Below are 25099 nucleotides of genomic sequence, written 5' to 3' on the forward strand. Positions count from 1 at the left end.
GAAAGTGTGTGGTGCACTTGGGCATGAGTGTGTGAGAAAGACCACACTATCGTGCAGCCTTTAGACTTTGGAATATGTGCGTATAGATAAGGCCTAGTGTGCATACATGTACTTGGTGGACAATGAGTGCGTGATTTGTGCGTGTTTACAGCTATAAAAGTACACATGCTTAGTTGTCTGCCTATGCATGGTTCTCTCCTTGTCTGCCCATGCATCTTTGTAATATTTAATTTTTAGGCAAAATCTCTCTCAAGCAAACATACTCCTTAGAGTCATATTAGAATTAGTTAAGATGTAAAGTTATCACGGTCTACCAACCGTTATTAGTGGAACATCGATAAGTAACAAGAGCTGATATCTTCTTAAGTTAAGATTAAAAAACTATTTTTTGAGGGCTAGTTTTTTAACCTTAACTCCAGCAATGGTCTATAAATCTCTCTCTCTTCTTTTAATCTAAAGAGTGGGACCCATTGTCAGTGGAGAGGGGACCCTCCAGGAATAGAGTGGAGGAAGAGATTTGGAGGCCTCCTCAAAATGAGAGCTTTAGACCAGCAGACCCTCTAAGCAGCCCCCTATTAAGTTTAGAGGGTTAAACAAAAAAGATGCACTCCAGTGGACTCTTAGCTAGATCCTCTATTTTTGGTAGGTCTCCAATCCCCTCCTCCACCCTCCATTCCTAAGGGTTCTCTAGGGAGCCCTCCATTATAAATTAGAATTAAGGGTCATTGCTGGAGTTGAAGCAAATTTAGAAGCCCCTATAAAATAGAGACAACCCTCATTTAGCATTTAGAGAGACCAATTCATGGGCTATTGCTGGAGATGCTCTTAGTAGATGGTCTGTTGGAGTATGGTTTTTTATTCCACCCTACAAATTTAAGATGGGAGATATTTAGAGGGTCTGCTAGAGTTGCTCTTAGCATCAACATACCGCCTACAGCCTCCAACTCGGAAATCAACTTTAGAACCTTCCCTTTCCTTTTTAGCTTTTTTATTTTCGGGCAGCATCTCCCCCGAGCAAGCAATGGGCTCTCAAGAGGAGGAAGAAGCATCTAGATTTTTTTGGCCCATTTTTAGTGGCGGGTGATGACGCACATGCCTCTTAAAATGGAATTTTTAGGAACGGGTGACACCATCACCCACTCTAAAAATGGGGTTCATTTTTAAGACGGGTGATCCATCCCTAAAAATGTATTTTCAGACATATCAATAGCTACAGTAACCTCGCTCCCTTGTAGGTATGTGTCACATTTTGATCCGCCTCCTGAGAAAAAAGGGACGCTGCTACAAATTATTTTTGAGTAGTGATACTATACTCCTATTTTCTGTAAAAGCAGCAGTATGGCACCAGAAAACAGTAAAGTAATTTTTACGCTAGCAGGCCACCTCAGAGTTTCACAGTTTACATGTCATGGTATTTCAGCAATTCTAAAGACAAGTCACCCCAACTTTTCACACGAAATACGCTCATGTGCAATCCCCTAGCATTTTGTGCATTCTCCATGTTCTGCTAGTGCAGAACCTGGCCGGGTTGTACTACTGTCATTATATTGTCTATAAGGGGCTCATAGGTGGATTTTTAATTCAACTTTTAGGATGAGGTTTTCCCATGTGACCGAGCTTTCTAGTTTCCCAAGACAAGTATAGATGAATTTCAGGAGCAGCCATTGTACGTGGACACCTTGCAATCACATCCAGCTTGTGACTCGCAGGAGCGCCGGGAGGCAAAACAAGCTTTACATGAAGTTTCCCCGAATATAATCTGTCACTGGCATAATCATGCTGGTGTAAAGGCTTGTTGCTTTTGTGGACATAAACTAGACAACCGTATCAAATTCTTGGCATATGTGTATAACAATCAAGCTACAGATTGTGAATTGTGATCCATCTTGCAAGTTGACTTTAAGTGAGATTGGAGGACAGATCATCTCCTATTTGCTGCTCCTGCTAGCAGGTAGAAAGCTATGTGTATATCATGCAAATGCGGTAGAGGCTAAGGCAACTCTGATCTGCAGCAAGCAGGATCACTAGCTAAGTTCGCTACAGGATATTCTAATATATGGTACCAATCATTACCCTCACTGAATTTAGCTGTTAGCTTTAACAAATAAATAGTTGAGTAGTAACATATTCTATTCATGCAAGATCTTTCTTCAGAGACAGCGAGAAAGAACTAATGGTTGCGATTCTGATGAGCTCGGAACAATTGGCTAGTACTCATATTGGTGATAACCATTTCGCACTGACAAGTGGCTAGTACATTAATGTTATTTTTCGCATGCAGTGATAAATGGCAAATGCTATCAAGGATGATAAGTGTTTTTAGTTATGTTTTTTCGAATTAAATGAGCTTACTGATCTCTAAATGTTATCAAGAATAGCAGTCCTTCAACACTATATCTAGTCATCATCATCATGGATAGCAAATCTTGAAAACATACCAAAAAATGAAGGGGAGTGGAGATCATGCACGCATCCGACAGCTACATTTGCCCAATTTAGATACATTCTGAATATCCTATCCGTTTATGTCGGGAATATTTAAATGCTCCGTCGTATCTTCGAGATAAATTATGGAGATTAACCGCTGATGCGGTGGTACCAAGCTACAAGAAGCAAGTGTAGCCCAAGCTTTCTGCTTCCCAAGTCTTATACCACTTGCGTCGGCAAAGCACAGATAGATGTCATTGGATTAGCCACTGCTAGCTTAAGGAGAATATATGTGCTGTACTGTTTTGTCCAGCATCAGTGGGAAAAGCTGCATGATTGAGCATGGCTAGGTCGGAATAGATTTTAGTTAGAGGTGTCCACTTCCCATTGGAAAGTTGGGTGTATGGCCAGTGTTGGTTTAAGGCCCATGCCTCTGCCAATGCACTGCCCCAAAGCACAAACAAAAATCTGACCCTTTAACAGAGACCTGCATGGAGAGCAACTGCTCACCACAATCAATTCCATTCAGCCTTCCCTTCACCACATATCGATATAACATTTGATTAAAGCTGTTCGGGTAAAGATCCCGTTTTAGTCATCAATATGTAGAATGAATACTTGTAAATGTGTAACTCTAATAAAGGAAAGTTCCGATGCTTAAAGGATCTAATGCGGTGAGGAAGCACAAGATAAATGCTTCAAAAATGCAAAAACTATATATGCTACAAAACTAAAACAGGTAAAGAGGTTCATCTTTGTAAATGGAAACCGTCAATCACAATCAGAATCACAAGCCTGGAGCCTCACATTTATCTCCAGCTGTCTGGATCAAAATTCTGAAAGGACATAAAAAAGGAAGATGCTCTCTTATCACATAAGAGATGGCATGTGGTAGTATATACTTCACTATGTGGAGATTTACCTCCGCTCCAGAAAAGTTGTGATCCAAGAACAATATGCAATCAAAAATTTAAACTTTTAATGCTATTACACATATCATTCAGATTTGTCAAAATGGAGCGATATTAACCCTCATCTCCCAAAATACTTAATTGGCATGGAAATTTTTGCTAGATAATATTTATTTTTAAAAGTGAAATCTATGCCAGATAGAGTGCATACTGTGTCCATATCCAAAATAAAAGTGAACCAGATCCAAGGTAGTAACGAGGATAATGCATCCTCCATCTTATCCCTCTTTTTTCGACATTTTACATCAGATTGCTCATCAGGTCAGTTCCTCATCAGTGAGAGCCCAATATTGATTAAGTTGCTTTCAATATATTTATCGATGTTTTTCACATTCCCTCCGGTAAACAGTAGTTAAAAACTATGCCTTGATAATTGGCTCCCCCACCCAGGGGCCCTATAAATAACCTGCCCAGTTGCCTAGAAATTTACCAAGGCACTCAACTCCTACAAGGTTGAGCACAACACAACACACTAGCTCCTTAGTGTGCTCTAGCTGGTAAGGGTACCAAGAAGGTCTGTAACCATATAGACTTGTAGTATCACTAGAGCAGAGGGACATAGAGAGGAAACACTGGAAGCCAGGGAGCAGAGATCACTGTAGGAGGGAGTGGTGTTCACTAGTGCAAGCTGCAAACTCGAGTACAATAAGGTGAACGATGGATATCGAGTCCAGGCAAGGTTCCAAAGGGGACTCCATGGCTGCTGCTGCCTCTGAGGTCTCTGTTGACTGGAGAGGCAGGCCATGCGACCACCTGAAGCATGGCGGCATGAAAGCCGCCGTCTTCGTCCTAGGTTTGTGTGGGACTTCTCCCTTCTCCTATCTTAGTTCAGAGCTACATCATTGCTTGCAATTGTCTGGTTTGCTCTGTTCTTCCTTGTTCTTGGGTTCCTTGTTTTCTGTTGATCAAGTGTATGCCTGCTGCAGGGATCCAGGCGTTCGAGATGATGGCGATTGCGGCGGTGGGGAACAACCTGATCACTTACGTGTTTGGGGAGATGCACTTCCCGCTGTCGCAGGCGGCCAACATCGTCACCAACTTCATCGGCACCGTCTTCCTCCTCTCCCTCCTCGGCGGCTTCCTCTCCGACTCCTACCTCGGCAGCTTCTGGACCATGCTCATCTTTGGATTCGTCGAGCTCTCCGTAAGCGCAACCATACCGACCTGAATAAAAAATCCCTTCAATGCATGATTTGGATGCAGTAGTCTGCTACTCCATGATCATCATATCTGAAATGAAGCTAACAAAATAAAGATGCCACCTGTGTCCTCTTTACAAACTACCTGATTGCATTCTTGTTTGTTTCTGTGCAAGAGGGCCTCATCATGAATAGGATCATCATGTATAGTTTAACTTAAACTCTTTCCTGGCAACTGTTCTTTATTTTCTCTATATATAATTAAACTAGTGGTACGGTACCACAGAAAGATGCAGAAATTAAACATTCAATGAACAAAAGGCGAGGTTGCACTCAACTTTTCCGGCCTGAAACAAGACGAAATAATGGTAGGCAAAATAGTAGCCAGCAGCCAGTTTTGTGAGTGAGAAGAGACAGAGCAGCGTTGTGAAGCGTCTAGGCAAGGAAAGGCGAAGGAAAGGACAGGAGCAAATCATCACCCCCAACCCCAACGGCAACCGTCTAGCTAGTGCGCCCGGCCTCAGTGCGCGCCCGAAACGCCAATCCACTTTTCTGTTTTCTACCCTGCGAGCGAGATCAATCTTTGCTGTGGTTCAGTGCATCAGGGATTCAGGGCCCGGCCGGGCAATGGCAACAAGCGAATGCTGCAGTACGATGCACCAAACAAATCTTAATTTGCTTTCGATTTCTGGCAGGGGTTCATACTTCTGGCGGTGCAGGCGCACCTGCCGCAGCTGCGGCCGCCGCCGTGCGACATGATGGCGGCGGGGGCGGGGGCGTGCGAGGAGGCCGGCGGCGTGAAGGCGGGCATCTTCTTCGCGGCGCTGTACCTGGTGGCGGTGGGCAGCGGGTGCCTCAAGCCCAACATCATCGCGCACGGCGCGGACCAGTTCCGGCGGGGCGGCGCCGGCGCCGGCGACGCCCGGCGGCTGTCGAGCTACTTCAACGCGGCCTACTTCAGTTTCTGCGTGGGCGAGCTGGTGGCGCTCACCGTGCTCGTCTGGGTGCAGACGCGCTCCGGGATGGACGTCGGCTTCGGGGTCTCCGCCGCCGCCATGGCTGTCGGCTTGGTCAGCCTCGTTGCCGGCGTCGCCTTCTACCGCAACAAGCCGCCCCAGGGCAGCATCTTCACTCCCATAGCTAAGGTATGCCCACCAATCCACCAACGTAACAAAAAAAAAAACAAAACATGGTAGGTACTAGCATAGTATACTAGCATGGCTTAACAAGATTGCTAAAGAAAACCCATCATAACCAAACATGCCCAAGTCTAGACAAAATCCATGACCTAGTTTTCACACATGTATGCATCAGCTACATATTATATATAGATCCAATAAAACACACCTAAGTGAACATCCTCCCATAACCGATCGATGACGGCTGATTTCGTCGCGAGATCCATGCATTTAGCTAGGTGTATATATATCCCGTTTGCTCCTATCAATGGATGGTATGTAGACGATCACATATATTTAAAGGATATGTGGAGTCGAAGCGCATATTATTATTGTCAAATGTAGATTAAGAAAAAACCATGGCCAAAGATACCGCAAGCGCGCAAACTAGCTCATAAGTTTAATTAAGACGACGCAACCGTGCGGATACTGTCACTATCTGCATAATTCTAGTGTCAACACATACATTTGTAGTCGCCGCCGGCCCTAGCTCAGCGTACACGCACTATCTACATACATATAATACCCGAGATCCAATGATACATAACAAGAGACGCACTAGCAGATGAGTAAAAAATCAAAAGGGGCATACATGTGGATGGATGAGCAGGCAGGTGTATATCCAACACTCGGAAAGGGAAAAGTTTGACCATACGTATCATGATTCCTTATGAAGAAAGTAGGACTCCAGATATGCTTGCTTTAGGAGCAAAGCTGATGGCCGCCGGTGTTGTTTAATTGGCAAGGCTTTTTGTTTTTGTTTTTTTTTATCCAAAAAAGCCACAGGATCACCTATCAGGAACAGGAGTTGAGCATTAGTAGTGGAGGTGAAGGTGGAGGTTATGACTTCGAAGCCTGATTTATTCTCTTTTACAGAACAAAGAATGTCAGCTAAATATATGTGATAAGATAAGAATGTCAGCTAAATATATGTGATAAGATTATACATGACTCTTACATGAAAAAGTAAAATTCTAGCTAGGACAATCTACCCGTTCAATCGGCTCGTGTAAAAAAAGATGGCATTTCAAGGTAAAATAAGTAAATTACTAGTTACTGCTTGAAACCTTTTACCTGTGGGACAAGTTGACAAGAGCTAGTGGCTCAGCTTTCCATTGGGTGGGTCAACAACAACTACACACACTAGCTGTTGGAAGGTTGCCCCTGTGCTGTGTGATTGTTAAACACATAGCTTGAGGCCCATTCTGTTATGCTGTCGCAATGCATCCATCAATCATGCGTAGTGGGGGCGTGTAACATGCGGTCGCACCAGATGACATGAAAACGCATGACCAATTCGACGTCTTGATTTTCTTAAAACCGCCAAAAGCACAAAGTTTTTACGACACTGATTTGCACATTATTGCTGGTAGTAGCCGATCGATCTGCTTTACTTTCAGCTCATGGTGACTCCCGGAATAATGGAACTTTCTATATAGGTATTTGTCGCTGCCGTGACAAAGAGGAAGCAGGTGTGCCCGTCGACCGCCACCGTGCAGGCCATCGCAAGGGTTACCGGTACCGCCCATGAGATGTTGGTTAACCCCACAAACATTCGCCACATCAACAAGTTTAGGTGTGAAACACACTTCAAGTTCGTTCTATCTTTTGCAGGAAAAAGAAAAGAAAATCTTTCAATGTAGATGTGGTCAATACTCAATAGGCAGTTTATACACAAGAGAAAATGGCCAGAAAAAACTTTTTCCACTGAGAGGTTTTGCTAAATTGCTTCAAATTAAATTAATCTTCGTCTGCAAATCAAGGTTCTTGGACAAGGCATGCGTCAAGGCGCAGGACGGCCCCGGCGGCGGGGCGTCGTCGGCGATGGGGAAGCAGGAGAGCCCGTGGCGCCTGTGCACGCCGGCGGAGGTGGAGCAGGTGAAGGTGCTGCTGTGCGTGGTCCCTATCTTCGCGTGCACCATCGTCTTCAACACCATCCTGGCGCAGCTGCAGACCTTCTCCGTGCAGCAGGGCGGCGCCATGGACACCCGCCTCGCCGCCTCCTTCCACGTCCCGCCGGCCTCGCTGCAGGCCATCCCCTACGTCATGCTCGTCGCGCTGGTCCCGACCTACGAGGCCGCCTTCGTGCCCGCCGTGCGCCGCCTCACCGGTGTCCCCACGGGGATCACCCCGCTCCAGCGCATCGGCGTGGGGCTCTTCGCGGCCACCTTCTCCATGGTCGCCGCCGCGCTCGTCGAGGCCCGGCGCCGCCACGCCGCGACCGCCGCCGGAGGCGGCCGGCTCCTCTCCATCTTCTGGATCGCGCCGCAGTTCCTCGTGTTCGGGCTCTCCGAGATGTTCACCGCCGTGGGGCTCATCGAGTTCTTCTACAAGCAGTCGCTCGCCGGCATGCAGGCCTTCCTCACCTCCATGACCTACTGCTCCTACTCTTTCGGCTTCTACCTCAGCTCCGTGCTCGTGTCCCTGGTCAACAGGGTCACCAGCACCACCGCCGGCGCCGGCGCCGGCGGCGGCTGGCTTGCCAACAACGACCTCAACAAGGACAGGCTCGACCTCTTCTACTGGCTCCTCGCCGGGCTCAGCTTCCTCAACTTCTTCAACTACCTCTTCTGGGCGAGGTGGTACTCGAAGAGCGTAGAGACGACGGTGCAGGTCGCCGGAGTCCGGGGCGGCGGCGAGCAGGATGGCCAGAAGGACATTTCGGAGTGCTGAGATCATTAACATGATGGGTCCCTGACAAGTGGGCCCTCCAGGAAATGTCGGGCATATCAGCCAATTAATCAATTAACCTAGTGCTAAGTGTAGTTAACCTTTTCTATTTCCTTTTCTTTTGTTGCTTTTATGGTTTTTGCTTTGCATTTGGGAAGATATATATATATATATATATATATATATATATATATATATATATATATATATATATATATATATATATATATATATATATGAGTATGAGTTAAATTAATCACAAAAGGTGGTAGGTGACTGAAATTAATATTGGCTAGCAGGCCAAGCTTCAAGGGTAGTTCTGTAAATTCAACTCCTGCAATGATGGAGCAGTAGTACCTTAATTTGGGTAGCTGAACCTAGGCTCCTTGCTTGGGAGGAGAAAATATATGTTATGTAGCTATGTAAATGCAAATGGATTTATCATAAAATTAAAGCAGATTACTAAATTAGTTTGGTCTCTGCCACTAATAAACATCCTAGTATCTAATTTGTTTGAGTAATTGCAATTCCAAGAGATGAACAAAGTTTGTATTTGTCGTGTCGTGTGTATCAAAGACATCTTTGTGCTCATGTTGGTTTCATGATGAAATAATAGAAGCTATTCGGCCGTCTACTTTGCTTTTGCAGAGAGTAATATACCGCTTTTCAGAACAGGTCATGCTCCATAAAGCGTTTGCAAAAAGAGAACTAATTAAGAAGAGAGACAACGGTCTTGGTCACACTTTTTGCCAAATGAGCATCTAATTTTATTTGTGCATTATTGACAATGGTCGATAACTCCCAACTTTTCCTTATCTAATTGCATGCCAAATATAATTGTTTTGTGTATATGCCATGTGACATATCTCCCGAAATTAAAATATATATTTTCAGCATGATTATTCTCTCAGTAAATTTCTACAAGTTGACTGGAAAGACTTATATCATTAAGAAGGAGCAAGAGATTTACAGAAAGCACCCTGCACTATGACTAAACACAAGAAACTAGCCATTTGGAGAGAAGACCGTGCCCCTGTTTTTTTTTTTTTTTTGAGATTACACAGTATAACGCATGCACACTCAAAACTCTTATGAATACACGTACACAAAACCCTACCCCTATGATCATGCTTGAAGCCCACTTAAAAATAACCTTTGAAAACCATATCATTTCTTTGCAACCATAACTTCCACGCTATCACTACCGGAAACCGGCTGTTTGCCGAGTGCCTGGTGGTTTGCCAAGTGTATTCTATTGGGCACTTGGCAAACAACCGCTTAAGGATTGTTTTTGCAACCAATTTCAATAAATTTCTATATCAGTCTTGTTGCCATTTTCAAAGCAATTTATGAATATAATCTTTGCCATAGAAAAGTCCTCAAAATTATATGGATGCCGGCACTACTAGTAAAACATTCATTCGTCTCGCCTCATCCTTGCCAATCAAACAAAATTATATGTAAAATTTTGGAAACTCGTAACTTTTGCATACTGACTTGGATGAAGACAAATTGTATGTAAAAATTATATGTTTGGATGATATTTACAAAATAATTTTAATTTTTTTATTTATAGTCCGAATAATGTTGAAACTTAATGATTTTAGACAACAACGGTTAAAAGAAACCAGAACTCCCTGTTACTATATATGTACCTGTACAAAGAAAAGCTAAGTGTGACTTATCTGGCCTCTAGAGTCTAGACATAGAAAAATTTGCTACTTATGTTTGAGCATTGTTGGTCCGACCTAGTCTGCGCGGTGCCAGTTAACCGGCATGGAAAAGGGTCTCTGCAGTAGTGAGAGAGGGTTATACGAGATCAACACGTAATGTTATCATCCAAGTTAGTATGCAAAAGTTACGAGTTTCCAAATTTTTACATATAATTATATGTAATGTGTAAGTATGAAGGTTTATAAACATATATGATTGATAATAACTAGCAAATCTAAGATAATGCAAGGACTAAATTGCATTGGTGACACACATACAATTCTTCCAGAAGGGAATATTACATTTTTTGGCATAAACCAGTAGCCCCAAAAAGGCGTGCAAATCTCTTTGCAGAATATATATTAATATAATACTTTTCCACATCAAGAATATCACAATTTTCAGTCCGATCCTAGCGATAAAAGTGACTTCCATTAGATATGTGCCCGGGAGAATATCAGAATAACAATTTGCGTGACGTTTTTATTTTCCTAAAAGACAAGCCAGTCTTTGTGCCTCTTTACCAGAGCTTCCGTTGTCCGGATATGGAACTGGAAAGCAGCCATGGAGCCAAGCTGCACACTCCGGATGCCAAACCTGTCTTTCAAACCGATAGCTCCAACAAGGTGCTTCAAAGAAAGCAAGGTTGGGGGACCCGAGCGTAGCTCGGTTGGCACGCACTCTAGGTGTGGAGGTTGCCGGTCCCGCGTTCGAGCTCTGCTCGATGCGGGATTTTTCCACCGGATGCTGAGGCGTGTGTGTGGGTGTGTGGGCGCGTGCGTGTGGTGTGAGTGTCTCAGTATGGCGCATTTCGAGACTACTCGAGCAGTCTCGTTTGCATTGAGTCCGGTCAACGTGGGCGTACAAAATCTTAAATGACTCTCTAGTGCTCCTGAGTGCTTTCAAAAAAAAAGAAGAAGAAGAAGAAGAAAGCAAGCTTGGTGAGTGATAACATCAATCGCCTTCTTGTCCCCCATCTAGGCTACCTTTTGTTGTACCATGCTACTAAACTCAGGACCATAGTTAGTTAGAAAGCCAGCGGGCAAGGAACAAGGACAACAGCTATAGTAGCCATGGGCTTTCAACTAGATATATGATTAGATTGAATTGCGTTCTTGGATACTTTCAGCTATAGTTTAGAATATCTTTTTGTGGTGTAATTAACTAATAAAGCTCAAGCGCTATGAGCTACGAGTTCCTTAGGCGAATTCCATATATGTGCAGCACTTATGCTTGGTGCTCAATATTATTCATCACAACGGAAAACGGCGTATTTGCCGTGTGCACAAAGTTTACCGTGGGCAACATCTCAGGCACACGGCAAACAACTCTTTTGCCATGTGTCATCCAAAAAAAACACGATAAATATTGGGCACACGACATAGCCCTGCTTTGCTTTACCGTGTGCTTTATTTTGGCGCACAGCAATCTTTTTTCTTTTTGCACACAGCAAAGTAATAAATTTTCCGTGTGCTTTTTTTAGCATACGGCAAAGTAATAAATTTTTTTTCTCTTCTCACCTTGAAACTTTTTATGCTCTTCAAATACAACATGTGGTACTCTAAAAAGATGTTTGCCGTATGCTCTAGATCTGGCACATGGCAAAGTGAACTTCAAATTTTGTAAATGACTTCGGATGGGAAAACAGCCAAAATAAGAGTCGTAGATCTCAAAAAGTTATGGAACTTTGTAGTTGGCAACTTTTTAATTTGAATTCATTTAAGGCCTCAAACAAATAATTTACACTTAGTTTAGTATAATATGTGGGGGAAAGAAAATAGAGTATAGACACAAATGAGTGTGTGGTCTAGTTGTAGAGGAGGTTACACACAAGAGAGAGGTTGAGGGTTCGAATTCCACCAGCCGCGTAGCGCACGAAAAATGCCACAACTTGCGACTTCGATGGAGCGGATGAGTGGCTGGATGGTGGGATACTCCTCGGATTAAATCTTTTTCGTTTTCTATTTAAATATAAATTTTCTGAAAAAAATTATCGAGTGCTTTTTAGCACTCAGCAAACCTTTTATCGTGTGCCCAAAAAACGACCCACGGCAAAAGGCCCCTTTGCCGGCCATTGTATACCGTAGGTGATTTATCGTATGTTGCACACGGCAAACCTTTTGCCGTGTACAGTAAACGGCCTTTGCCATGTGCCAAGGCACACGGCAAATGTCTCCACTCCCGTAGTGCATGAAGGGTAACATGCTAAAGACAAGAAGGACATCGGCATATGTCGATTGGATATAAGCTGATGGCTTTGATCTAGGACCGCGCTAACGCGCGATAGGCGAGGGCGCGACCTTGTCCGCCTTCCATTCGTACGGGGTAACTTAAATTTAACGTCATGCAGTACAAGACAATCAAATCACGTGGCAAGTGAGAGGTAGGTGGGTGATAGCACTCCATGTTTATATATTTATGCTTTTGTAGTTATTCAAATGATAATATCTCTCCCATACGAGATCCAATTTTTATTCCGTTTTCGACTTTGTGTTCCTTATAACGAGACCTACGAAATAAGACCCGCTTTGCATATATTTTAAGAACATTTTATTTATACTAGCAACTTGTGTACAGTGCCAATAACAACTTATATAGATGTTATGTAATAATTTAGGTATATATATAGGATATATCAATTTAAGTGTATCAACTTATACAGTGACAAAATATCAACTTATTTGTTTTGGTACCACATCAACTTACCTAGTGTGAAGACAATCAACTTGCGCATAAGTTAGCTTACATAATAGTACTGTCAACTTATGTTGAGTATATGTATCAATTTGTTTGTTCACCAAGTAACAACATATAAAACTATCAAATTATATTATATGTATAGTAGTAACTTATATAGATCATGTAGCAAATTATATTTTATTTTGAATATATTAATGGGCATAACAACTTATGTTTTCCAATGTGATAACTTGTATAATTAATATAGAATTCTTGTATCAACTTATATAGATTGTTAAGCAACTAAATGTTATTACAATATACCAAGTTATATATGGATTTGAGTAGCAACTATTTGGAATTTCATATCACAATTTATGTAAACATGTGAGGGAACTTGTATTGAATAAAATGTTTTACAATATATGTAATACATAGAAATCATGTAGCATATTATAAAACTAATTATTGTCAACATATCATGTGAGCTCACTCTCCTGCCTTTGAAAATCTAAAATAAGCACTAGTCCTTTATGATGGTCTTTAAACCAGGTTCACCAAGGTCAATCGGTTTTGCTAGCCCTTTTCTCCTAACACCCTGAAAAAGGAAAAGGTGCAAAGAAAATAAGTTGACCATAAAATAGTTTTTGCTGGTGAGGGGAGAAAAGAACCAGAAGTTGCCACATAGTTTAGTGCATGTTAGTTGCTACCTATAAGTTGCTACACATGTTCTATACAAGTTGCTGGTAAAAAAAAGACAACAAAGTTACCATATAGGTTGTTGGTACAAATTGTAAATGATGTCTCCCACATTTGAAATCTTCATCAATACTTTGGAGTTTGCTTTTCCATGCCATGCCGAAAAAATAGAAAAAGTATAAAAATGCATTTGATATAACTGAGTATCCCCATCTACTGGCAGATGATTTTTTACATAGGTTTTTATGCTATACTATGCATAAGTTTCTCATGACACTGCAAATATAAAAGAAACAGCAGGGTATGTGTCCAATAAGTTGCTACTTGATGATCCAAAAATAAACTGCTCTCTAAAAGTTCTGTTTGACTGTATAAATAGAGCAAATTTTAATATAGATTGCTGAAGAAAAAAGTATAAGCTGCCACATAATTTATTCATAGGTTGATGGTAAGAACCACAATAATATATTGCATAGTTTCTATGATGCCACATATCACTACCGCTAGAAAAGTATGAAAAAAGCAGCATCTAATCAATTTTTTAGACATCCGCACATGATAAGTAAAAGTTGCCACACATAAAAAAAATAATATTTGACTCATACACTGATGATATGGCACTGCCATGTTGATCCAAAATAAAAATCACCTCGGGTAAACCAACTTCTAGTATTCTTAGAAAAAAACTGATGTTACTCTCCAAAAATAACCAAAAAATGGCATTGCGTGCTATGAGTAAGTTGCTACTTGCCGAACCAAATAAAACATATACCTCTAATTAAGTTTCTACATGTTCGTGAGTCGCCTATAACTTATATCACTTGCTTCTGGAGAAGAAATTTCATCATTCATGCATCTTAGTTCTAAAAAAAACTAGTTTCTTAACTTAAGAAAATACAATAAGCTAATCAAGATGCACTTTCATCTCTGCACATGAGTTCTAATCTAATTACAGGAGCACAGGCAGTACAAGGTAGCACAAGAGCGAGGTTCTAATCCACTATAATACCTCAATTTCCAACACACAATAGCAGGGGGAAGATGCAAAAGATAATCATATTATATACGAGCACTGGCCCCACAGGTTGCACAGGCGCATAGGCTGCAAGAACAACACAGAAGCATAAGAAGCAAAGGCAGCACATGAGTACATGTATGCATTAAAGTTGTTACAAAATGGTCCAAAAATAAATGAAAACAACAATGCATGTGCTCTGAATAAGTTGCTACATGCTGGTCCAAATAAAAAACTTAGCTCTAATTAAGTTGCTACATGTTTGAATGTGACCTATCACATATGATTTATATTAGTTGCTTCTGAAGAAGGAATTCCATCATGCATGCATAGTGGCTTCTGAAAGAAAAATTGTATGCTCTGAATAAGTTGTTACATACTGATAAAAATAAAAATCTACCTCTAATTAAGTTGCTGCATATTTAGACGTGGCCTATGACTTATACTAGACATATATTAGACATTACATCATACGGGCATAGTAGTTTTTTATACCAGTTTCTTAACAAAAAATGTACTAATACATATGCTACATCTCCATCCCCAAAAATGGATATCTCCTATATGAGTTTGAAATGAGTTGTAATCCTAAAAAAATTGCATACTCTAATCTCCAAAAATCAATCTACAACTTTCACGTGACTTCTAATCGGAAATATGTACATGAGATTCTAATCAAAATGGACTTTCATCCCCGTGAGTTCTAATCTAATCCCCATAGATTCTAATAAAGTTATAGGAGTGCTAGTTCTAATCCACGAGGACACCTCGATTTCAGCAAGGAGATGTAAAAGTACCGTATGCATAGGAGCACATGCAACACCTTGATCGCAGAGGGGAAATAAAAAAATAGCCTTGTGCAGGATCGTAGATAACATAATTAACACAACAGTACTTGCAGCACAGGATAGGAGCAGCAAAAGGAAGCATAGGTATGATAGGAGCCCATGCAGGATAGGTAGCGTAGGAGCACAAGTAGCACAGGAGTACAGGCAAAGCAGAGGAGGGAGGCTCACCTCGATTTGTTGCCGTGGGTTGTTGCGCATCGGGCAACTTCCTCTGCACAGGCCGTAGCTTCCTCCGCCTGATTCCCACCGCCGCCATCCTCCACTTCCCTACCGCGACATGGATCTCCGCCATGCAATCTCCCCTCTTCCTCGCCGCCGCCGCGCCGAGCAACTGCCCCTCTCCACTCGTTGCTGCTGGTGTCGGTTCTGGAAGGAGGCTCGTCCCGATCTATTTTGGCCTATTTGTAACGATCGGCACAGATTAGTAGAAAAGGCCGCAGATGTGGGAGGAAAGGCCGGCGGCCTGGTGGGCTGAAGCTTCAGCGCGACAGGTCGTTTGTTAGAGTTTTCCTTTGATCTAGACTACGCATATGTTGATCGGATTTGGGCCGTGTTGGATCTAAGTACTAGACACATATGTTATCATCAATAACGAGGATATGAAAATTATAGATTTTTGAAGGGGCCAGGCTAGAGTATCCCCTGCGTCATGCGGACGCTAGGCACCGAGGCACTACCACGGCTAGACTGCCCTCCACTCTAGCGTGCCCGTCCGACATGATGCAAGCCCGGACTGCTTACTCCAAAGCTGGAGCAGCTAGCTAGCCACCCAGACCTCCTCCCTTTCCCGGAAATTCTAGTTGATTGTACCCTCAACTCGCACACTTTGTTGCTCCATGCTTTGGTTGTCGCTTGGTTTGTTGAGTTTGCATTTGAATTATCATTTGGAGAGCTTTATGTATAAAATCCGCTTTCTATATGCTTAACTCTCTAACAGCTTTTCTATAATCTTGTGTGCACTCTAAAAAGCTATTTTATTTATCTATTGTCTTTGGTTAGCGAGAAATATGGAATGAAGGATGGCTACATTTAGATAGCCACTTATACAAGCGGTTGGAGGGTATTTTTCTATCAAAATATCTATTTCTAATAATAAGGGAATATATAGAGAGTCTCTTGAAGTTGCTCTTATAGTTTCGATTCGTGAACACTGACTAAGAGATATATGATTCGTGAACACTGACTAAGAGATATATATTACAGGTACACATTCTATCATAACCATAAAAAGTAGCATATTATTCTTCTGCAAGACATCTTCTCTTACAATCACCCGTTCTAGCATCTAAAATGGAATGTTGCGGCCCAGGTGAATACAAATGCAAAGAATTTTTTTTGGTGAAATAATTAAGTAAAGTTTTTTTTAGACCAATAATTAAGTAAAGTTGAAGTGCCTCGAGTATATGCTTTGGCTCCCAAACATCGACAGAATGAGTAACTTGGTAAAGGCAGGCAGGACATTATTATTGGCACAGTGATGGGACACTATGGAACGCTTGGTGGCCAACATTACGGGGATGACATGACCGTGCGTTCATGTCCCTAGAAAGCAAGTCTATAGTTTGTTCCCTGCAAAGTGAAGGGCCTATACACCTCATGAAACGTAGCATTATTATTTGTGCCTAGAAATCCTAGTGTTTCAGTTTTATTTTAATATTTTCTGGTTGGGGTAAGCTTTATTATATTGTATATATCTATCCTTCAAGGAATTTGGCAAATTAAGCTTCATCATTTACTATTTTATAAACTTCAGATACTCTTCTTTGTCAAAATGAAAAATTATGGAGGGGAAGATTTTAATATCGGAAAAAGTCACCTCATGTGCCTCGATGTCAAGATGCACGTGCCATTTTATTGAAAGAAATAGTTCAATTAATAAAACACATAATATAATGTAAAAAATATCTAGGTTTGGTAGATCCCTAGTGGGTTGAAGGTACAATCACCTCCGCTGGCCACCCCGGATATTGGTTGCTTCTCTTTTGCTGAAAACTTTCTCAGAATCAGAGAATGCTAGGTTCATGACGCACATTTAGAAGCCATTTCCTTTTGGTATGACACATGGAGCTAGGTACACTACTGGTTCCAGCAGTGGTAATGTTCTGTGTGTATGTTGAGCAGACGTAACAGAAGTCATATGCGTAAACGTGCATATCGATCTGAACTGACCAAGAACATGTGAGGGGAGCGTATGAGTCCAATAGTATAGAATAATATTTTCTTTTGTCACTCACCTTCACATCAGCAGACTACGTAGCTAGTACTAGTTATTACCATTGCGGACGTCCTGAGCATATACACAACTGGTTCCAGCAGCAGCAATTAATGTTCTGCGTGTATGTTGGGCTGATGTAACAGAAGTCTTATGTGTAAACGTGCATATCGATCTAAACTGCGCATAGACCATGTGCGCGTTTAGTTCCCAAACTAAAAAATTTTTGTTGTCAAATTAACAGTTTGACTAGATGTCGGGAGGATTTTTCAGACACTAATTAAAAAACTAATTTCAGAACTCACCTGGAAACCGCGAGACGAATTTTTTGAGGCCTTTGACTGCATCATTAGCACAAGTGGGTTACTGTAGCACTTATGGCTAATCATGCACTAATTAGACTCAAAAGATTTATCTCGCCGTGTACATCCAAACTGTGCAATTAGTTTTGTTGTTTAACTACATTTAGTACTCCATACACGTGTCCAAAGAGAGAGACACAAATTTCGAGGTGAAAATTTTTGGGAACTAAACGCGCCCCATGTCACTAAATACAATTTGTCGCATCCACAGTATCTGCACAGGCGCGTCTTATTTCATCTCATTCGTGTTTAAGATTCGGTAACAAATTTTATTGTTTACTACTTCGTGTTTCCATATGCCACAAGGAATGGATGAAGGTTGTGCTTTGTGCGTCTTTTTATTTTCAAAATTTAAGGTTCTTGTCAAAAGTTGCACAAGGAGCACCTGAAACTTGTACGTGGTCATCTCGCCTAGCTCCCTGAACTTGCGACTAATTTACTCCTTCAGAACATTTTCAGTCACTCTGTTTCAAGCTCTGCTGCACTCAAGACAATTCGGTAGACAAGGCATGCTTTAGCAGTTAGCTGGTCTAATCGTGGATCTATCCAAGTTAAAAATTGTCCTTTCAAAAACAGTCATTTCGACAACTTAATCGGATCAACTTGGCATCACTCCTTACACGACCCAATCCTGGCTGCGCCCCCTGGCAATAAATTAAAGGATCGCACTCCATGACAACGAGCCATATCCACGCACGGAAAAGCAGGATCAATAATCCATGGCACTCACTAGGAAGCAACAGGAACAAAAAGCAGCACACAAAGGGCGCCGGCCAGGAAGACGAACCGCCCGTCAGTGATCGTCAGATTCAGACCGGAGGATCGACACCGACGGCGAATCCGGCCGGCCGGCACGCCGCGTAAAGAACGGCGGGCGAATCCGTTTCGTGCTTATCTGCGGTACAGAGGTGGGCCGGAGACGACGCAAATCGATGCAGAGCCGGCGAGACGTTGACATGTCACCGGCTGTGCTTGTGCCGGAAGCCTGAAGGCAGCGAGATGGATACCTTGTGCTTGCTCTTTTTGTGCATCGTCAGAACACCTGGACTGGGAGTACGAGATACTATTCTGCGAGTAGTCATCTCCAAGATTAGCAGCAGTTTTTGACCTTTCTCTTTGTATCATCTGCTGCTTTCAGTCTTTTCTTATGCAGCCCTGATACTGCTAACGTTCTGAGTTTGGGGATGGAATCTGTCTCTCGTCCTTCTGGTCGAATAAGCGAGATCATAGGATATGTGTAGCGATTAGCCAAGCCTTTTGTAGTCTTTGTGTTTTTTTTTTAGTCTTTTGTAGCCCTGACAATTTCAGCAGCTTTTAATGACAGTTGTATCAATGCAAGAAATTTGTCTTGAATCCTCGCAAAAAGAAAAGAGATTCTCTTGAAAATGAAAACTATATTGTTCAGCACGCTGTATTGATTTCATACATATATAACTTTCATGTATTCACAAATATTGTTTGCCGAACCACAGTGGAGCTCATTTTTGAACGATGGAGCCATCAGACACTGCCCAACTATCGGAATTCAACTAATGGCCCAACTAGTGTTGATAAAAGATGTCGCTTCCATGCCGTCGTGCCAAGGTAGGCTTGGGCCGTCCTGGTACCAAATCTTTATAGCAACACAAATTTGGGCGGTACTAAGTGTTTCCTCTATTTTTATTTATATGTCGTATTAAAATTAGCCAAATCCATAGAAAATATAGCAACAACTATACTACCCAACATATGCACTATCAATATATATTACATAGTGAATTCAATAAAATAAAATTGCAATTATAAATGTTATTATTTTTCTTAAAGTTGGTCAAATTTAACTTAGGATAAACCTAACACTGCGTTTGGATGTTGGCATTGGAGGGTGGAATTCGGAATTGGAATTGGCTCCCATCAATGCCACCATTTGGATGTCAAACGAATTAAGAAACGGAATCATGAGCGAATACCACGGGGCATTTGACTTGCCTGCGCGCGCCTCCTCCCGATTCAGACCCCTCCCCCCTCGGTATCGTGAGGCATTCGCCCTCCTCGTTCGTCTCGTCAAAAAAAAAAGCAGCCCCATCCTCGAGCTCAAGGTCATGCCGCCGGCGAGGCCTGCGCGCAAGATCTGGCCGGCGGCGAGGCCCGCGCGCGGCTGGGCGGAGCGACGACCGGTGGTGGTCCTCTCCATCTCCATGGCCGAGCCCGTGTAGGACGCGCCTCTCCCCCCCTCCCCTCTCCTTCCCTGCCCGTCACCCCTCCAAGATCCACGGCACGGCGGCCGGCGGCCGATGGCGGCGGCCTAAGCAAGGCTGGCGACGGCGCGGCCCTCCTCCATCTCCCTCCTCTGTGGGCCACCTCCTTCTTCCTCCCTAGCCCGCCTCCGCCCTCCACCATCTCCCGCCGCCGCGGTCCTCCATCTCCGCCGCCACAGACCTCCTCCATCTCCATCCCTGGCGACCTCCCTTCATCTCTTCCTGGCGACCAGCGCCCCTCCTCTTCTTCCTCGCGGCCGGCACCCCTCCTCTTCTTCCTCCCGTCCGGTGCCCTTCCTCTTCTTCCTCCAGTCCGGTGAGCCGCGCTGCCCCCATCCTTCCTCCCTTGGTGAGCCGCGCCGCCCTCGTCCTCTCTCCGCCGACGGGTCGCGCCGCCACCATCCTCCCTCCCCTGACGGGCTGTGCCGCCCCCGTCCTCCCTTGCCTTCTTCTCCTTCCTCGCCGGCGAGGTGTGGGCGAGCGCGGGGGAGCTCCGCCCCGGATGAAGACGGTGGCCTTCTCTGGCGAGGAGAAGGAGATGGTCAATTCTCAAATGCCACAGGTATGGACATCCAAACACGAATCAGTATTCGCTTGCTCCTTGATTCCATCTATAGCAATTTCATCTGCATCCAAACAATGACTTTGATATTGTAACCCAATACCAATACTAGTATGATTTGGCATTGAAACCAATTCAATGCTAAGGGCTCCAATATCGACATCCAAACGGAGCCTAAACGACATGTAACCAAAAATAGAGGGAGTAATCCAAAATACATAGAAGAAATGAATTACCACATCTAATAATTGAAAGCAGCATCTCTTCTAGAAACATTCCTTCTTCAAACATGTTAATAAAAACGGAAAACAAATCAAGTTTGCACCCTCAAACTATGGGTGGGCAAATTACCCGAAACCCGAAGCCCGAACCCGAAAAACTCGAGCCCGAACCCGAAAAAACTCGAGCCCGAAAAACCTGAACGCTAATTTGGATTTCAACCCACGGTACCCGAAATTATTACGGATAATTCGGATTTTAACATACGGTACCCGAAAACTCGAAATTGTGGAAGACCTACCATAAGTTCTTGCAATTACAGCCCATCTAGCCCGCTACCGCTTTGCCTTGCACGGCCCATCAAGATGAAGACTTTATCTCCAGCCATTCTGTTCCCCTTCCATCACCTCTCGTCAAAAGACAAAAAAAGAAAAAGAAAAAGAAAACAAAAAAAACCATCATTCTGGCCCTCTCTCGATCTCTCTTTCCTCCAATCCTCCCGCATCTCTAGTGCCGCCCAGCTGCTTCTAGGCGAAAAGAGGCCCGAGCGCTCGCGTGCGCTGGCTGCTGCTGGCCGCCACCCCGAGCCTAGCTTCCTGCGTTGCCTGGCCGTCGCGTGAGCTGCGCTCGCATGCCTCAGCGGTGAGCGCCGCTTGCACTAGTGCCGCTGTGCGCGCCTCGGCTTGCCTCGTGCCCCACACCCACCGGTTCGCCTCCTCCACGCCCCAGCTCCCGCTCTCGCCGTCCCGCTGGCGGCGGTGGCCGGTGCGCCCTCATGTGGCCTGTGCCCGGCGACAGACGGCTTCCACACATCCGAGCTGCATCCGAACTACTGCTCCACGAGCAGATCCCGGTTGTATTTCGAGCATACCCGAACCTGAACCTGAATTGTCGGGTTTTCATTTTCTCAATCAATTTTCGGGTTTTAAATTTTGAAACCCGAAATTTGAAGAACCCGAATTACCCGACCCGAATTTTTCAGGTTACCCGATTGCCCAGCCATACTTCAACTACAAAACTGGATAATGGGGACTATCCGACTGTCAAAACCGGACAAATTTGGCCATTTTCATAGTTTCAAAAGGTTTTTGTACTCTTATAAAAAATATAGAATTCTAATTAAATTTAAAACTAAAAATGAATTCATTTTAAATCGGAAAAATATGAATAAGTACCAAAGTTTTCTAAAAGAATGTAACCTATAGGTTGTTGTTATATTTAAATCTTATTTATTCAAAAATAATAGGCATAATTACAAGCAAAAAATACTAGGAACCTGAAAAACTTAGATCCCGATAAATTATAAGAGCATCTCCAAGAGTTTGCCATATTTTACTTGGCATATCTTATGTTTTGCCAACTTCTAAAAAGATATGCCAAGTAAAAAAAGCTTATCTCCAACAGTTTGGCATAATTCACTTGCCAAATCCAGATCTAACTTACATCAGGAACCCTGAGAGAGAAACAAAATTATATTTATTCCCTTCCACCTCTTGAAAACTTAAATCAGGAACCCTTCTCTGTTATTTATTTCTTTTTTCACCCTCCCACCTGACTAGAAACCAAGATGTCAACCGCGCACCGCGCGCGTATATTTACGCGCTGGAGGCTGGTTTTTCCCAAGTTGCTAAAAATTACCAAGTCTTTTGCCAAACTGTTGGAGGAGTATTTTTAACGTTTTTGCCAAAAATCAAAGACAGCAACTCGATTTGCCAAACTGCTGGAGATGCTCTAAGTAGTATTTTTCTAAATGTGATAGCACTTGCTTTGTACTTTTTGTTTAAAATGAATTAATTATGAATTTTTTAGTTTAAACTTGCATACCTTTAATTTTCATAAAAATGACCTTTCAAACCACCCAAACAGTCAAATTTATCTAGTTTCAACTGTTGGATGGTCTCCTTATCTGATTTTGTAGTTGAAAATTGAAAATCAGACTTTTATGCTTTGAAAATCAGACTTTTATGCTTGTTCGAGGTGTAAACTGAATTTTTTTGCTAATAAAAAATAGCCAGAGCTTGTGCTAAACCAAGTAAGCAGCAAGGGGTTCTTCACTTCTTCTCAAGTTCTTATGGCTATTAAAACAAACATCTACGCAGAATTAGGCTATTTTTATTATTTATAAATTTAAAGCCACTTCTTTGACCAATAATAAGGAAACAGATCGTCATGTAATCAAACGCTTTCCGACCAAACAGTTTCGAGGAAGTTAGCTAGTACACTTCTTTGGCAAGATAAGATCCGTTCCCTTTTTTTAGGCAAACAAAATTGATGTAAGTTTCCAGTTGTGATCATTAAATGGAGCTGATGCGCCCATGGGATGGGGCCAGCGGATAGACTTCGATAGTGCGCCAAGCTCTCAGTGGACCTAATACAAGTACGCACATATCCAACAAGTTCATGGGCTAGAACGTTGCCGCGCTTACAAATGTCCTAGTGGTTTTACTCATGCAGCCCTATTTACTCGCAACAAAATAACTATTCCTATTGTTCAAAGAAATTATTTATTCCTACATGCCACAGAAAAAATAATAAAGTTTTTTTTTTGTGTTCTTACCCTTATTTTGAAGTGCAATTATGGTTTTGCCCTCATTTTTTTAATTTTGTGATTTTGCCTTTTATTTTTCACAAGTTGTTGCGATTTTATCCTTAATTTTTGTGTATTTACCTCTGTTTTGACCGTTGACTAGGGGTAAAATCGCATTGAATTGTGAATAATAAATGGCAAAATTACAAAGTTAAAAATATAAGGGCAAAATCACAATTACACTTCAAAGTAGGAGTAAGAACGCAAATGCCCCAAATAATAATGTAGATGAATAATATTGTTTTATAAGAGTGAAGGCGTAGATGGAGATTTTTTTAGTCTAATCTGAATTAAATAAAGACCACATCGATACAGGGCTGTCACCTTTCTCTTCGAGACAATGGGGAACCAGAACAATGTCAGATTGGACGGATATTACCTTTCGTGATGTGGTTAACCCATGTTCCATAGTACGCATACCCACGCTGTCATCGGTAACGGTTAATCTCCTTAGGGATTCGAGACATCTATATCTATATCTATATTTATATATACTATTACTAAACCAAACAATAATTTCTTGATCTGTAAATACGAGTTCTAATCAGAATCCAGATGACCTTTTGTTAAGGATTTGAGATCATATAGAACTAGCGTTTAGAGAGTAAACATAAAACAAATTGAAATCCTACACGTACTATACTAATCAATATATTTAGGTAACTCCTCATAACAACTTATGGGCATATACTACTACTATGGCTAGTAAATTCATAATATAGAAGGCTACAAAATTTCCATGTACAGTGCTACCGCACCCAAGCCCAAGAGTTTCAAGTTCATCCAATTACGGCTTCGTGGGCCTGGGCTTCCATCATTCCCTAATCCTGACCCAGCTCAGTTACACGAAAAAGGAAAACACCACCAATCTCACAGCCCATTCGAGCCCACCCCGCATTCCCCCCAATGCCCCAACGGCCACATCAAAACAACTAAGGAGGGATCTGGATGTCTGTCTGAATATCCGAATTATTTGTATTCGTATCTGCTTAAAATGTAAATATAGATATTCGTATTCGTATTCGATTTTAATATGAATGTCATATGGATGCATTCGAATCCGATTTTAAGAACTTTTCTCTATCCGATTCCATATTCGTATTCGAGGAATATCCGATCACATCCGTATCCGTCCGTATCCGCAAAGAAAAAGTGACTAGTGAGACAATATTAAATTTATCTTTATTCCTAATTACTTAATGATGTACACTATTTAAATTACTTAGAAAACTAGATAACTAATAATATATTTATTAAAATTAGTAATGATATAAAATTAACTTTAACTATTTAATATATTTATTTTAATGATTAAAATTATTTGATACGAGTCAAATTAATTATTTATTTAATGATAAAATCTTTTTTATATATCTTAATTATTAAGTATTTAAATATTTATTTATTTTACATTTATAATTAGTATTATATATTTAATATAAAAGCTATGCATAGATAAATATATTATTTTTCTATTAACTATCTTCTAATCATTTACTCCCTACTTGTATAAGATTTTGATTTACTATAAAATTATTGACAAAATAAAATAATACTCATGATAGTTTTATATTTCAAATC

General features: G+C 42.0%; 1 protein-coding gene across 1 annotated transcript; it reads left to right on the forward strand.

The window, feature by feature from the left end:
• Positions 1 to 3813: 3813 nt before the first annotated feature.
• On the forward strand, positions 3814 to 8518 carry LOC120644028 (protein NRT1/ PTR FAMILY 4.4-like). The gene is made up of 5 exons (XM_039920562.1): positions 3814 to 4191; positions 4325 to 4542; positions 5233 to 5682; positions 7155 to 7291; positions 7479 to 8518. Exons 1-5 carry the CDS (start codon positions 4056 to 4058, stop codon positions 8386 to 8388), a joined length of 1851 nt encoding a protein of 616 aa, XP_039776496.1. The 5' UTR covers positions 3814 to 4055; the 3' UTR covers positions 8389 to 8518.
• The last annotated feature ends 16581 nt before the right edge of the window (positions 8519 to 25099 follow it).

Source organism: Panicum virgatum, chromosome 8K (assembly GCF_016808335.1).
Source record: "Panicum virgatum strain AP13 chromosome 8K, P.virgatum_v5, whole genome shotgun sequence".
Classification (NCBI taxonomy): domain Eukaryota; kingdom Viridiplantae; phylum Streptophyta; class Magnoliopsida; order Poales; family Poaceae; genus Panicum; species Panicum virgatum.